We start from the raw sequence: 14,724 nt of genomic DNA, 5'->3' as shown, positions 1-14,724 counted from the left end.
GTCGATATCCACACGAGCAATCGACTTTCCGGCTCGACTTAAATTTCATCTCGAATCTAACTTTTGATCTCGCTAGATCACACTTCATGTGTCAATTGAGTTCTTTTTCACATCCCCAAGTGAGGCAACTCGGTAGGTTTACCGACTCGAGCGATCGAACCGACTGATCAGCGTTTCCTATCAATTATTATCAACTTCACTTTGTTTCTTTTTCACATGATAAAGTTCTTTTGTACGTATTATGTCACAAAAACATGGTCCACGACCATGGATAATGTATAGTTATCTAGCTAGATATCGATGGTGAAATAAAATTCTCATGGTGATGTCAAATCTTAATAATTCAATGTATGAAAGTGATATGAAGCCACCTTGGTCCCTTACTGACATAAAATCAGTAAATTGAAGGAAAAAAAGAAAAGAAAAACGAACGAAAGCAAACAATCTGATTCACTAACTTGTGGGATAAACTAGTCGAACCACATTCGACTGCTATTATGTTCTAACCAAGAGTTTATCAGCAACAAGAGGGCATGAAATGATGTTTACCAATTGCTGTTGCCTCCTTGCTGGAAGAACAAACAAACTTTCATACTAAAAATGAATATTACAAGAAAGCAACCCACCAGCAGGGATCATTGCTTTTTTTCCTTTCTTCACTAGAAAGGGAACAAAAGTACAATGGAAGCAGGTAGAAATAACCCAAAGTCAAAAGCTTAATTACTTGGTTCAACTTTTCAGAACTGATTGAATTTGAAGTTTGCAACTTTAGACATCAACAAAATATACATGTTTAGCAATTCTGAGCACTTCTACAATCCATTGAAGTAAAAACTAACTGGCTTTGTTGGGTTGATCTATTCGGCTGACCAGGTTTCATCCTTGAGTGAGTTAAACATCTCAAAATATGAGCTCACAAGTCACTTCGTGCATCGAGTTTGCTGTTGATGTACAGTTCCAGCATTTCCTACTAGCATATAAACACTTTATAGCAAAACGAACATATCATAGAATAATCACACATTGATCCGACAATGATTCAAAAAATCATCCTACACATAGCAAGCAAGCTGTCTTTGAAATATGTAGATACTTGACCTACAACAATATCTCTAATTGAGCTCGATAAGATTTTTATTAAACAAGCTTGATAAGAAAATGAGCAAACAATAACCACACTACTAAAGCACAGTTCAGCTCGGCAAGTTTGCTCCCTTACCTAATTCCATGCAATTCCTGATAGTATATTTCTTGTTTTTGCATGTATGAACAGCTAGTTGGTAAGAATCCATTATTCATGAGAAATTATGTATAGGTTCAACAGATGTTAAAATGTGAGAAAATAAGATGAAATGGTATGAACATGTCCAAAGACAACTCATAGATTCTATAGTTAGAAAAATTGAATCTAATAGAGTAAAAGGTATAAGGTTATAAAGGGTAAAGGAAGACTAAAGAAAACAATAACCAATGTGACAAATTATAATTTAATTAATCCAATATGACTAGTGATACATACTTGCATAGAGTTCAATAAAGGGAAAAGATTCATGTCGTAGACCCTCATTGAAATATACACAACTTAATGATAAGGAGTTTGTGAGAATCCATTCATTTTACTTAAAAATATCAATACTAACTTAGCATGTTCTCTCTCATTTTATCATTTATTAAGGATATATCATATTTGCACCTCAACTCAAGAAAAAAAAAAGATATGTATTATATCTTAAATAGAGGAAATACACATGCATATTTATGCAAACAGGAATTTTGTGAGTGCAAAATTTGTGATTGATTATTTTATAGAACTATATGGAACAATAAGAACAATTGGCTATTTTGCAACACAACTCATGCTCAAATAGTGCTAACCAAGCACAAAAGAACAACAATATCTCTTACCATGAAGCATGTCCTTACAGCCTCATTATGAATGATGATCGCACACATGGTTCTCTAGCTAGTAATTGAGACCAAACAAAGGGAAGAGAATCAAGAAACAAAATCAAGAGAATCCAACAGCTAATCCATACTTAGCAATGAACTTCCTCTGGTTGCAGCTCAGCATTTCACTCAAACTGCAATGTATATTTTTTTGCTTCAAAACTTTTTGCCGAAATTCCAAACTCTTCTTCATCCCATGCCGAAAGAACTCAGGGTAATCAGCTATCTCACTGATTTCTCTTCCCATTACTTCAACCAAGAATCTCATTTTGGGTTCCAGGGATTTGCTGACACTCTTGATCAGAACAGGTGGATATCCAGCAACTAAATTTGCAATTTGATTATTGTCAAAGCCGCACCTCTTCAAGAATGCTAAATTTGGTTTGAGAACCCTATTTACATCCCTACAAAATACTTCAGGAAAATAGCAAACAACCCTTTGCAAACTTACTTCATCCAGGCCTATCGACTTGAGAAATTCTGTTGTTGGCCAAAGCCGTTTCTCAATGCTATAACCCATTAAGAATGGATTTTTCGCTAAAGTTTTACCAATCAACTCCTCCTTATTGAAGCCAATGCTTGCAAGGAAATCAGTAATCTGAGTCAATTTCATTTCGCTGTAGCTAATGAGCCTTGGATTAAGCAAGACCATCTTACCCAGTTGCTTCTCTGAAATTCCTAGTGCTTGGAAGAAAGCTAACAGAGGACATAGCTTCAGCTCGATGCTGTGAGAGAGAATGTCAGGAAATTTGGTGATGGCTGAGGCCACTCCACCAGGCTTTGATCCCAAGGTTGCAAGACACTGGACAGTAGGAACAAGCTTCTGATTCATGCTCAAAGTTAGGATCTTGGGGCACTTGAAAATAACATAAGGAAGCTTCCTCTTTTGAATACCAATGCTTTCCAGGTAATCCCAGTTCTCACTGGCTCTCTCCCTTTCTATGCTCTCCAGCCGATTGCATTTCCTCAGCATTCTGTTTATTTTCTCGTCATCAAATCCTTTCTCCTCGAAGAACCCAACAATGCTGAGCTTCTGACCGGTGGCAGTGCCCCTTTCCATTTTTCCTAAGAAAGCCCTGCTTTCTGGTTTGAGATTGAGTAAATCAAACCATCCAATTTAAGGACAAGTTGAAATTAGAGGAAGCATTATAAAGAAAAATGAATGAGCTCAGGAAGGCAGAAACGCGTTTAGAAAGAAATCAACAAACAAGTCACCAAAATTCATCCTTTCCTCAACTACGAACCCACAATAGAATGAAAGGGGAAACCTGACGACTTGAATCACCGCATCAAGGACATGACTCCGGAAGACATCGAATTCAAACGGAGTCGCCTAAATACCTCGCGAAAGAAAAAAAAAAAAGTAGAAAGCGAACATACCGACCTTGGTCCTCCGAAGATCCAGGGAAGTCGAAACTGATGAGAGAACCAAGTATTTCGCTGAATCCTCGCTTATCTCATGAAGACCTTATCACGAACAGGCGGAGAAAGGAGACGGAGAAAGAACCCTTAAAACCACACCCTATCCCCTCGAGGCTCGGTGATTCTCATTTTTTGTTTCGTCCCCTCTGTTTCTACCCGTTTCTGTACCCGTCTAGGGTGTGAAATGAATGTTTCGTAATAATTTTTTTGTTTTGCTTATTAATCCAATTGCTCATGGGTAAAATGGTAAATTAAGTCATTAGCTCCGCGCATATAAATACTTAAGCCCGTGGAGAAACCCTAATCGCCTCCGCTTCAGTTCTCCTGTTCTCCAAGGTCGGCAGAATTCATAGCCAGAGAGAACAAGAAAATCATGGTCGATCGACGTCCTTTTCTCCTTTTGTGCTGGTGTATAGAAAGGATTCCGCAGTCTTTTACGATCTCGAAAATGATATCTTTTTTATTGGATTTGACCACAGGCGGATGCTTCGGATGCGGTGGACGTCGGAGGGGCGCATCCGAAAAAGAGGACCTTCAGGAAGTTCTCTTACCGCGGTGTAGACCTCGATCAGCTCCTCGACATGGGCCTTGATGAACTCGTCAAGCTCTTCGGCGCTCGCGCTCGAAGAAGGTTCAGATCTCGTCTCTGGCTTTGCGTTTTATTCTTCTTCATCGGGTTTTGCCTTAAAATGGCCCTGATGTGCGCAGGTTCCAGAGAGGACTGAAGAGAAAGCCAATGGCTCTGATTAAGAAGCTTCGCAAGGCGGTATGATGGTCCTTTGCCCCTTGTCTATTTCCACTGCATTTGTTCTTTTAATCTACGAAATGCCAAATCATGTTTTCATTGTAACTAGTTGCATCACTTATCTTGATGGTATGATTATTTCTCTATATGCAATATAAGAATCCAAAACGCATGAACATACTGCTTATAGCTGGAAGTGCAAGTTTATTTTTCTTGCATTTTCTTGTAAGGAATAGTTTTATGAGCATTTATTTTGTTTAGTGAAACTTCTGATGAAAGCTTATTATCAACTTAAAGTGCAATCATCAAGGAAGTTTTGCTAAGCGATACATTTTCTTATTTAAATTAGGTCTTCTAAATCTTATTATTACATACATTAAAATATGCATAATGGTAGTTCCTTAAAAACTGTGAAAAGTGTAATTGCTTCTGAGGTTATTTATATAAATACATATATTGTTTATGGAACTATGATTTTGTGTGTCTAGTTTTGAGGTAATACACATCTTTGGATAGGCTGTTTCAAAGTATTTACCATGCCACTGTTCCTACGACAGAAAGTTTGTCTGGTTACTAGAATTTACCAAAACCATGAAGTTGCCGAATGGTATTTGTTATTAAACCTGTCTCTTAAGGTTTTCTATAGTATTAAATATTGTTTCTTTCGGACTCATGTAATGGTAGTATAAACTAAATGAGGCATGATAACAACACTAGTTAAATAGCTGAGTGATTTCTAAGGATTTTCATATTTTTGCCTTTGAGAAAAATGTTTTGATATTTCTTGCAATTTTTATCTTTTGTGATCTATAACCAATTTACCTCAAATTTGCTATTCATATTATCTGGATTCTAAGTATGTGATCCTATAACCAATTTAGCACAAATTTACTATAGTGTTAAATATTGTTTCTTTCGGACTCATGTAATGGTAGTACAAACTAAATGAGGCATGAAAAAAAACATTAGTTAAATAGCTGGGTGATTTCAATGGATTTTCATATATTGGTCTTTGAGAAAAAAATTGTTCTGATATTTCTTGCAATATTTATCTTTTGTGATCTATAACCAATTTACCTCATTTGCTATTCATATTATCTGGATTCATGTGATCCTATAACCAATTTAGCAGAAATTTGCCATTCATATTAATATCTGAATTCTCAGGATGCGATCTTATAACTAATTTAATGCAAATTTGCCATTCATATTGATATCTGAATTATCAGTATCTGATTCTATAACCAATTTAACACAAACTTGCTGTTCATATCAATATCTGATTTCTCAGCATGCGATTCTATTAACTGAATCACCTTTGTTTATTGTCAATACAATATTCAGAAGCGAGATGCACCTCCTGGTGAAAAGCCAGAGCCTGTGAGGACCCACCTCAGGAACATGATTATAGTCCCAGAGATGATCGGCAGCATCATTGGCGTGTACAATGGAAAAACCTTCAACCAGGTTGAAATCAAGGTAACTATTATACTAGGTTTATTTTGGTATAATCAAGATTGCTATCTTTTTTTTTTTTAAATTGGCTACGTTAGAAGCAATTTGAGAGTAAAATTTTTATTTCTCTTATTTTATTTTTCTGACATCAGCCCGAGATGATCGGCCATTACTTGGCTGAGTTCTCGATATCATACAAGCCCGTGAAGCATGGAAGGCCTGGTATCGGTGCTACTCACTCCTCCAGGTTCATCCCTCTCAAGTAAAATCCTAGTCGATTTAGAGAGAACTATGTTGGGAAGATAAAGATCATGATGTCTTTAGTTCTAATATGGTTTTGCAATAAACCATTGGTGGTTTCTTTGTGATTTTGAACAGCAGATGAATTTTGGTTTCCAATTCTTGAATTTCTACGTTTTGGTTGAACTGGTTGGGATAGAACAAGCAAGATGTAACTGTCTTTATGTTGAAATGTTGCAGCAACTGTCGTTAACCATTTCAGATATTTAACAGCAGCCGGTTTTCATGTTTTTTATAAATCAAAAATCTCCAAATCATTATTTTTTATAAAAGCAGTTAAATTGAACGAGACAGCGAATGCATTCCTTTGATTTAAAATCTCCAAATATTTCTCCACGAGAATTAGCAGTGGTTGAGTAAGAAGATGAACGGAGAATTTGCAGAGTTAAAATGGCGATCGAACTCCACTGCTTCCAGTTCCCCAGCCGAAGTCCTCGTTGAGGAGCTGGTAGCTCCCAGCGTCGAAACTCGAGTTATGGAACTGAGCGCCGCTCCTTCCGACGGTGGCGCCTTCATCGCAGCCTCCTGTTCCGCCGGATGGATGCGACACTGCCAGCTGCTGCTGCGTAACCCCTGCCTCGGCGGCCGGCTCCCCCTCCTCATCCTCGGCGCCTTCCAGTGGCAACCCCTCGTAGACCGCATTCGCGAAGGACGCCGCCATGAGCACCACCGGCCCCGTGGCCACCAGCGGCCCCGCGACGCCACCGCCGACCACCTGCCCCTGGCCCCCAGCCAGGAACACCGAAAGGCCGCCGGCGCCCGGAGGCGCCGGCGGTGGGAGGACGGTTCCGGTCAGCGAGAGGATCTCCATCCGGCCGCGCAGCGTGACCACAGCGCTCCCCGGCAAGGCAGGGCGGAGCGCCACGCTGGCCAGGCTGCCGACGCCGCTGAGCACGGAGACCCCCCTCCCTCGTCGGCGGGTGTACTCGGAGACGCACTCGAGGACGTCGGCGCCGTCGGCGACCTCGAGCACGTGCGGGCGCAGGACGTTGGGGGAGTCCCGCTTGACGATAATCGGCGGCTTCGGCCTGTTCTTGGAGCCCTGTGGTCGGCCGCCGGCTGGGGAAGAGTCAGATGGCGGCGGCCGGTCGTCTGGGGAATGCAGGGGGGTTTTCGCCTGGGACTGCTTGAAATCTTGCGTCAACGCGTGCGTCGACGGCGGTGGTAGGCGGAGGAGATGGTGTACGTAAGTGGGAGGAGATCCTCCGCCGCCGCTGGGACCGCCGGATTCCATCTCCGTCACGTCGACTCGCTCCCGCCACTTGTATGCCAGCTTATCAATAGATTTCTTCGATCAGACTCTTCTTCTTCTCCTTCTTCTTCAAAGCTTCGAGTCAAAACCGAATCCAAAACTAGAAATTTTTACTCAATCTCCTGCTCACTGATCTCCCACAAGAAAAAATCGAAACAGATTAAGAATTTATATATTCACAGATCAATGCAACCTTTTTCGCCCATCTGATCTGAGAACCCTTATCGCTTCCCCTGCACCACCAAAAGCTGCAAGATGCAATCTTTTTCCATAAGATCATCACCTTTTCAGCAGAAAAAACAGATCTTGAGCTGTCTATGATTAAGCACCATCTCCCAAGATCTGAATCAAACATGATGATGATTACGATAAATAACAGGTTTTTGACTTGGGAGGAGGAAAGGTTTTTAGGTGTGTTTTCATGGCATGTTAAATAATGAATTAAAGAGGTTTGAAGGTTGCAACAAAATCCACGTTTTTAATTACATATTTTAAAATAATAAATATTTATATTTCACAACATTTTGCATGTTATGCATTTAAATTGTGATAATATTATTGAATTGTGTTTAGAAAATTAAGGAGACGTCTATTAATATTTCTATGATATTAATGCATAATATAAGAATTGCATGCTTCATCAAAGTAAAAAAAAAAACAGATCAATTTTATGATTGAATAAATAATTGAAAACAATTGTTTTAAAATTCTTTATCAGTTTGTTTTAAAAAATGCAATTGGTCCACGAAATCGATCGCTAGCACATTAATTTGCATTCAATGATAAAAAGGTTGGCAGTGGCTAAAGCAATCGATGGAAGTGGATGCTTAAACATCAAGAAACTTTGAATAGGGTTTCAGGCTTTCACAGGCAGTTTGGTCTCTAATCAATCCTCGAGTCAGAAAATTTCCACGCTCGAGGAATGATTACCATTGAATATTCGCCAATTAGGGTTCTTAAGGATTCGTTTCGCGTCCACACAGTGCAACAAGGCCCCTCTCCATAATTTCGTCTGACCTACCCCACCTTTTCTATTTAATTTTGTCGAAATTATACTAAATTCCGATAATATATGTGTTCTTCCTCGATAGGTGCAATTTCTTTCAGTTGCGAGTTTGATCCCGTTTCTCCTCCTTGTTCGGTCGTATTCTGTGCGAGATTTCTTCTGGTCCTTGTAAAGTTAGCATTTTGGATCGTCCGAACCCCTAAAGCTAGGATTTTGAAAGCCCTAGCTAGGGTTCCGGCGCTCGATCCGTCCCTGTATTGCTTTCGAGTCTGAATTCGTGCTTTTGGGGTGTTGGCTTTGGATTTCTCGATGGCTTTTCACCATCCGGGGCCTGGGTCGGCCTCCGGGTCAGCGTCGAGCTCCAGCTCCGGCATCCACTTCCTGAATTCGCCCTTTGGAGACACCACGTATACGAAGGTCTTCGTCGGCGGCCTCGCGTGGGAGACCAAGAGCGAGATGCTCCGCCGCCACTTCGAGCAATTCGGGGAGATACTCGAGGCCGTCGTGATCACGGACAAGAACACCGGCCGGTCCAAGGGTTATGGCTTCGTGAGTATCGCTTGGGTTTGGTTCTTGCAGAAGCTAGATCGTTTATTTAGCTGTTCTTTTGTGCTTGTTTGTACGGTGGGATTAGGTCACTTTTCGAGATCCTGAATCTGCAAAGCGGGCATGCGCTGATCCAACACCAGTTATTGATGGCCGGCGAGCAAATTGTAACTTGGCTTCCCTTGGAAGGCCACACTCTACTCTTCCATTTGGCGGTATACTAACTACACTTTGATTCTAGTTGTATCATTTTCACATTCAAAGAAAAATAGTAGAAAAGTGCCTGTCAAATATGCTAAATGGTTCTTTTTTGCTTTCCAATGAATTCAATTGTTCTCCTTTATAGCCAACTTTATGCAATACGGTTATGATGCTACATTGACACTGACAAAATTTCTTGTTTCTATTGCACCACAGTCTTTTGTATGACTGTTTGAGACCAGAAACCCTTGCTACATATATTGCTTGCAAAATTTCTTTTCATTTTTTCTTTTACTTATTAAGTGCAGTTAGTGTGCCATTTAAGGCAATCAAAAATCATTTCCCTTGTCGTAAACTCATACATAAGAAAGATTTACATTTTGTTTCTTATTCAGTTATTTCCTGGTGTTTTAACTTTCATGAAGTTTGATTGGTTAATTGCACTGGCCTATTCAAGTAAATGAAATTGTTAATCTTTTATATGCAGCATGATGACATTTATTTGAATTTTTGAAGAATCTTATTTCAAGTTAAAAAATGAGCCTCGTTAACCATTTTATGTCCTTTTGTTTCTCGTATACTCTCTATTCCATGGGTTTCCTTGATCCTTGGATATACATTCTGTGATGACCACTAGATGCTTGTTCTCTTATTACTCATTGTCAAGCCTATCTATTTTCAAGTGTCAATTCCATAGCTTTGTGACAATTTAGTCAGTGACTTGGTGAGCCTTAAGATGCATTTTGTTTAGTTTTTGAATATGACCAGATCATAGAATCTCATTTTGCTGTCCTCTTTGAGAACTTTGCATTAAATTGGAATGTTTGTTGGTGATCAGCATAATACCTTATAATTCAAAAAACTGAAATCAGAGAGCAATGAACTACATTTCATGCATTCATTTTAAAGAAATAATCACACTGATTTTAAATTTCTCCCCATCACACTATTCTTAGACTGCATATTAGAAAGTCATTTTCCAGATAGAATGTTCTTCTAGAAAGAACTTAGTTTTGTTGCTTTATGTGCTATTTTTATTTTTGAACCTATACATCATCATGGTGGTTTTAAGTCTTTACAATATTATATTTGTCATGTTGAAATCAATTACCAATTCCAGATACTTCATGAACCTTTAGCATCTTATTTTTTTGTGGGGTAGGGGGGTGAGGACTATCAAGTACGAGTGGGATAATACAGGAATGAGTAGAGAATAGGAGGAATCACCATTGAGTTCTTCTAGAGTAGGCTGCAGTGGAAGCAAAGAGGAAGTAGTATATAGAGAAAGGAGGAACCACGATTGAGTTTCCTCTTCTTTATGGATTTTCTGATACTTGCAATTTTACATAAGATATGATGGTTATCCAAGGCGTTTTACCTGCTTCTTTTGGTAGCATTTCATTTTCTGTGATGATGAACCCCTTGTCTATTTTATTTTCTCATAACCACACTAACATAGTAATCATGTTATTAAACATTGTTAAATTTTCATTCATATTGTCTTCTGCTTGTTTTTATAATTCATCTTCCAGCAAAAACTATTCTTTAAAGGATATTAGTAATGCAGTTTAAGAATGTGTAGTAAAATGGAACACATAATTATTTATGTTTTCTCATTTCTTCAACAGATGCATATAAGGCATGCCATTGACTATTTTATAATAAGATCACTGATGTTTTGCTCCATTGTTTTTAGTGCGCCCAAGGCCAGTAGTTCCTTACATTGGAGGTGTACCAGTTCAGCAAGTGCCATTTGTTGGAAGCCCCACTCATCAAGTGTCTATTCCATTCAACTACCAACCTGGGTTTCCATATCCACAATATAGGTAAGTTGATTAGCTAAATCTTTTAAAGCCATTTTTTCTGAATGATTTTGCCTTCGAATCTACAGTGTTTGATTACCTTATGGTATCCTTGATTTAAAGAACGAGTGCTACAAACATTTAGACTTAATGTGTGTAGTAGAAAAAGATACTTATAGTATCTCTGCATCCAGACTTTTCAAGTTTGAACTTTATGATCTGAAATCCTAATAATGAGAATGGATATGACTCTTTTCTGTGTCTTCCATAACATCTTGTCATTGTTAGGAAAGCGGAAAACTTGTTTTTTCATCTCATAGTTTCTGTAGGCAGTTAAGTTGAGCTGTATGCGAGATTGAAATATTCTATGTTCCTATTTAATAACCTAGAATGAAATAAAGGAATGAGAATGAAGGGGATTGAGATGGTATGGAAAAGGAGTGACTCATTGAATATAATTCCTTCTGTTAAGTGATGAGTTTTTTCTTGCCAAAAGTAACTAGCTTATATATGAAGTGCCGTGTATGCCAATGCCAACATCAACTATATTAGATGAGAATCAATAGAAACAACAAAAGGGATGATAAAATGAATTGTTTAATCCATGTGATGAAAAAAAATTATAAGAACAAAACATCAAAAGTTCTATTCTATAAGAAAATTAAGGAAGGTGAATGCATTGCATCTTATCTTATCAAAGAAGTGACAGTTTTCTTGTGAAATACTAAGTGAACCTAATATATCTGTTTACTTGTTTCATTTTTTCTAACACCTTAACAAAACATTAAAAACCTTTCTATTTGTAAGGATAGATTGAATGGACAAACAGTATGATATCAAAAGGACCCAATCATGAATGCCTCAGCTTGTCATGGTGGATCAAATCACTTCATTGAAAACTATGTAAAGCTATATCACTAGTAATATTCACCACTTTTGAATCAATTTCTATTTTTATATGTTAGCCACATTTTTCTTTCATTTTCTTTACATTTCACACCCTCAATCTGTAAGTGTTGATTCTATTAGCTATATTTGGATGTGTTTGTACCATTTTACCTCATTTTATCATCTATCAGTGACAACTTATTATTTAGAATGTAATTGTTGGTATTCAATCGCTTTCAATAGGTCATCATTTAAGAGATTTGTTGGTTTCCTTGCAGTTACAATCCATACGGACCCGAATACTTGTATCCACAGGTTCAGGACAACAAACCATGATATCCTATTTTTGAACTAGATATTCTTTTGAAAGTTTAAAACACAGCTGCATCTCTTGTGATTATCTCCATTTTTTTTGTCCAGACTGTATATAACCCTTACACAGGACATCCTTATCTTCAAGTTTATGGTCTTCCTGGAGCTGTAAACACAGCCATTTATCCACATGGTCAAATTGGCCAACCCATCTCAGGTGGGCCTGGTTATATGACAATTCAGGGTTACTCGATGCCTGCTCACCAGATTGTGCAATTAGGTGGATCAAATGTCAATGGAATGCCTGGTGCACCTCGACCAATGATACAAACACCCTATCCAGCTGGTACATTTTCCATGTTAATTAGTTGTAATTGTTTGATGGTCATTATCTAGCAGTATTATTCAGTTGGTTGGCTGAAATGGAGTGCCCTTGTCTAAGATAAGCTTGCAAATTTCAGATTTTCAATACTTGATAGAACTCACCTGAAATTTGTGTGCCATTATATGGTTCAGTTTTAACTTAGAGAATCAGATAACAAAAATCATTATCCATTTAGGTTAAATTTTCATTTAATCTTGATGAATATATTCTGAGCTAAAAGGAGGACAGAAGCTCTGACATTCTTGATCCTTACTCATGTATATGCAGCTCCCAGCAGCTTCTTATGTTATGGGTACATAGTTAATGCGAGTGAACATTGTGTTTTATCGTACAGGAATACCATCCAATGTTCCAGCACAGCCACACTTCATAGTTCCTGGCCACTCACCACAGTTTGTGCAGGGAAATGGTTCAGATCAAACAGCCGTTTGAAATGAGCATCATGATATCATCTGGAGGTAGGTTATGGATCATACTCTGTGGTTCTTTCTTTTTGTTTTAACTGATCCAATAGCCATTTGCTTCATGTAACAGGTATCCTTAGATTGCAGCAGGACTAAGAAGAGCAGTACTTCACATTAGTGGCATGCATTCTTGCCTTGCAAGTTATCATCTTTGCATTCTAGAGGTTATTTCTAATTTTCACTTATATATGTGGGTAATTTAATAGAATTCCTTCCTAATTGTTAGTTGTTGAGGTTGAACTGGCACAAAATGATATATAGTCATCCTTAGTATGCTCATTTTATAATTTCTATGCAGACAAGCATATGCTATAACCTTCAGCCTTTTACCATATGTTTACTTCTGACATCTTGTTTTATAATCAACAGTTCATTTAGTTGACCGCTTTTAGTAGTGTTCCTAGTTTGACTATGTAAGACATCCATGTATATCATTTGACATGTTGTGCATACATACATTCAAAACAATCTGAAAAAGAGCACACGCAGGGCATGAATAACACGATGAGCTGAAACAGAATTTGTGATTTTTTTTAAGTGCACGAGTGAGTTGTTGGCAAAATTATATTTTGATTTAGTTTAAATTGGCATGGTGAGAAGTATTAGCTGGAATTAGAATGATTTGGAATATATAGATATCACTAGATATATCCTTAGCAGAATTGAATAAGATCTATATTGACTCTAATTAGTTGGGAGTAATGCCTTTTTGTTGATTGGTCTTGTCATCGGTTATTCTAGTCTAGATATTTAGAGGAAATATTCAAAATTGTCAGCTTGAAAAAATTGCTATTCTTGAATTCAGAAAATTTTGCTAGACCTTTGACTCTATGGGCTCAAGTATGGAAAAGGTCGATCTAGGTCAAAAAATAAGGAAAATTTGCTAGTGTGAAGCATTTCCACTTCATCACAATAAGCCTTGTGTAAGGATGTTTTTTTTTTTTGGGTAGCTTAAATGCATGATCTTATAGAACAGGTTAATGTTAACAGTCAGGATCAAGGTATTTGTGCAATATTTAACTCTAAAAAACTGGCAAGTTCTTATAGTTCATGCATCTAAGTTACATATTCTAAGCACCGATTACTGCGAGGATACCTGAACGGATGCTGTTCTGATGTTTTCAGTAGCATGATAGTATAGTCAATCTGATCGAGGGGATGCATTCACACATCAAACTGATTTAAATTTCACTGGTTGCTTGTGCGCTTTCGATCAGGAACACGAGTATATTGTTAAAGAAACAACTCATCCTGTATTGTTGTTCTGGGCAGGAATCATGAATAACAGATGAATCTTTTTTTTTTTTTTTACAGGTCGTCCTTGTCATGGTCTGTTACAGGAGTCATCAAGTTGCTCTAATGGAGGGAGCCGAAAGCACAAGAGCACGGATCGCTCAGTGTGAAAGATCGGATACACCAACCTGTGTCCAATCTTCAGCATATATATATACTTAGAGGAATCGAGGAGTCAGATTTGGAGTCTGACAACTCCGCAGCTTCCCTGAAAGCAAGAGAAGCTAATTCTATTACCAGTTGATTTCATGTTCCTAAATGGTAAGTTCATCTTCAATGTAACAATGGACCTGTAGCTTCATCACTTCAATTCTATGTGTTATCTATGATTAGATAGATCTGATGTTATTAAACAGTGTCATGGAAATAATCTGGTCTTTGAAGGTGTCAAAACCAGCTCCAGTCAGTATGTGAGTTCATTTTGTTGTGATAATGTTAAGTCTTTTTGTTTTGGACATAGTACTTTTGCATTGATCATCTAAATTTCACCTGTGAGCAACCGCTACGGCCGCAAGTTACAGTTTTAACTTGAGGGTTAGTTGAAAACTTGAGATTACAGGAAGACATGGCCAAATTGTTTCTGATACTCGACCAGGTGACCAGGTCCTTGACAATTATAACTGTCTTGTTGGTGACAATGCAAGTAGATGCAATCTGGTTGAGGTTCTCCCAGTGCCATAACTCAGGATATCGCATAACTAACTGC

At 38.2% G+C, this 14,724-nt stretch overlaps 4 protein-coding genes across 7 annotated transcripts; 2 read left to right on the top strand and 2 right to left on the bottom strand.

The window, feature by feature from the left end:
• Window positions 1-607: 607 nt before the first annotated feature.
• On the bottom strand, window positions 608-3,419 carry LOC141815065 (transcription termination factor MTERF6, chloroplastic/mitochondrial). Of its 3 annotated transcripts, none has more exons than XM_074703032.1 (3): window positions 3,332-3,419; window positions 1,906-3,030; window positions 608-970 (listed from the first exon to the last, which is right to left on the bottom strand). In XM_074703032.1, exon 2 carries the CDS (start codon window positions 3,005-3,007, stop codon window positions 2,009-2,011), a length of 999 nt encoding a protein of 332 aa, XP_074559133.1. In that variant the 5' UTR covers window positions 3,008-3,030; window positions 3,332-3,419; the 3' UTR covers window positions 608-970; window positions 1,906-2,008. The 3 variants fall into 3 exon arrangements, with proteins under 3 accessions (XP_074559133.1, XP_074559131.1, XP_074559132.1); XM_074703030.1 differs by having other exon boundaries at window positions 608-967; XM_074703031.1 differs by having other exon boundaries at window positions 608-967; window positions 3,328-3,413.
• Window positions 3,420-3,685: 266 nt separating this feature from the next.
• Window positions 3,686-5,976, top strand: LOC141814921 (small ribosomal subunit protein uS19). The gene is made up of 5 exons (XM_074702879.1): window positions 3,686-3,745; window positions 3,849-4,000; window positions 4,078-4,135; window positions 5,459-5,593; window positions 5,722-5,976. The coding sequence occupies exons 1-5, from the start codon at window positions 3,743-3,745 to the stop codon at window positions 5,833-5,835; spliced, it is 462 nt and encodes a 153-aa protein (XP_074558980.1). The 5' UTR covers window positions 3,686-3,742; the 3' UTR covers window positions 5,836-5,976.
• Window positions 5,977-6,254: 278 nt separating this feature from the next.
• On the bottom strand, window positions 6,255-7,142 carry LOC141815538 (AT-hook motif nuclear-localized protein 27-like). The gene has a single exon (XM_074703486.1). The coding sequence runs from the start codon at window positions 7,101-7,103 to the stop codon at window positions 6,255-6,257; it is 849 nt and encodes a 282-aa protein (XP_074559587.1). The 5' UTR covers window positions 7,104-7,142.
• Window positions 7,143-7,970: 828 nt separating this feature from the next.
• Window positions 7,971-14,473, top strand: LOC141814652 (uncharacterized). 2 transcript variants are annotated; one of them, XM_074702588.1, is made up of 9 exons: window positions 7,971-8,131; window positions 8,213-8,676; window positions 8,762-8,888; window positions 10,571-10,700; window positions 11,843-11,879; window positions 11,985-12,222; window positions 12,596-12,719; window positions 12,796-12,889; window positions 14,040-14,473. In XM_074702588.1, exons 2-7 carry the CDS (start codon window positions 8,437-8,439, stop codon window positions 12,691-12,693), a joined length of 870 nt encoding a protein of 289 aa, XP_074558689.1. In that variant the 5' UTR covers window positions 7,971-8,131; window positions 8,213-8,436; the 3' UTR covers window positions 12,694-12,719; window positions 12,796-12,889; window positions 14,040-14,473. The 2 variants fall into 2 exon arrangements, with proteins under 2 accessions (XP_074558689.1, XP_074558690.1); XM_074702589.1 differs by having other exon boundaries at window positions 7,971-8,676; window positions 14,040-14,279; window positions 14,375-14,473.
• Window positions 14,474-14,724: the final 251 nt, after the last annotated feature.

The sequence above is a fragment of the Curcuma longa genome, chromosome 21 (assembly GCF_044706935.1).
Source record: "Curcuma longa cultivar G26 ecotype Majalengka, Jawa Barat chromosome 21, ITB_CL_G26_1.1, whole genome shotgun sequence".
NCBI classification, from domain to species: Eukaryota; Viridiplantae; Streptophyta; class Magnoliopsida; order Zingiberales; family Zingiberaceae; genus Curcuma; species Curcuma longa.
The sequence above is the reverse complement of the archived record's forward strand: the minus strand, read 5'-3'. Positions and strand labels throughout refer to the sequence as shown.

What these genes read in the sequence shown, in the direction of transcription:
- LOC141815538 (XM_074703486.1), bottom strand. Translation starts at nt 7,103, where the DNA reads ATGGAATCCGGCGGTCCCAGCGGCGGCGGAGGATCTCCTCCCACTTAC.
- LOC141814921 (XM_074702879.1), top strand. An exon ending in TTAAGAAGCTTCGCAAGGCG is followed by an intron (nt 4,136 to 5,458) that starts GTATGATGGTCC and finishes TACAATATTCAG; the next exon opens with AAGCGAGATGCACCTCCTGG. An exon ending in TCAACCAGGTTGAAATCAAG is followed by an intron (nt 5,594 to 5,721) that starts GTAACTATTATA and finishes TTCTGACATCAG; the next exon opens with CCCGAGATGATCGGCCATTA.
- LOC141815065 (XM_074703032.1), bottom strand. Translation starts at nt 3,007, where the DNA reads ATGGAAAGGGGCACTGCCACCGGTCAGAAGCTCAGCATTGTTGGGTTC.
- LOC141814652 (XM_074702588.1), top strand. Translation starts at nt 8,437, where the DNA reads ATGGCTTTTCACCATCCGGGGCCTGGGTCGGCCTCCGGGTCAGCGTCG. An exon ending in CTCTACTCTTCCATTTGGCG is followed by an intron (nt 8,889 to 10,570) that starts GTATACTAACTA and finishes CATTGTTTTTAG; the next exon opens with TGCGCCCAAGGCCAGTAGTT. An exon ending in CCGAATACTTGTATCCACAG is followed by an intron (nt 11,880 to 11,984) that starts GTTCAGGACAAC and finishes TTTTTTGTCCAG; the next exon opens with ACTGTATATAACCCTTACAC.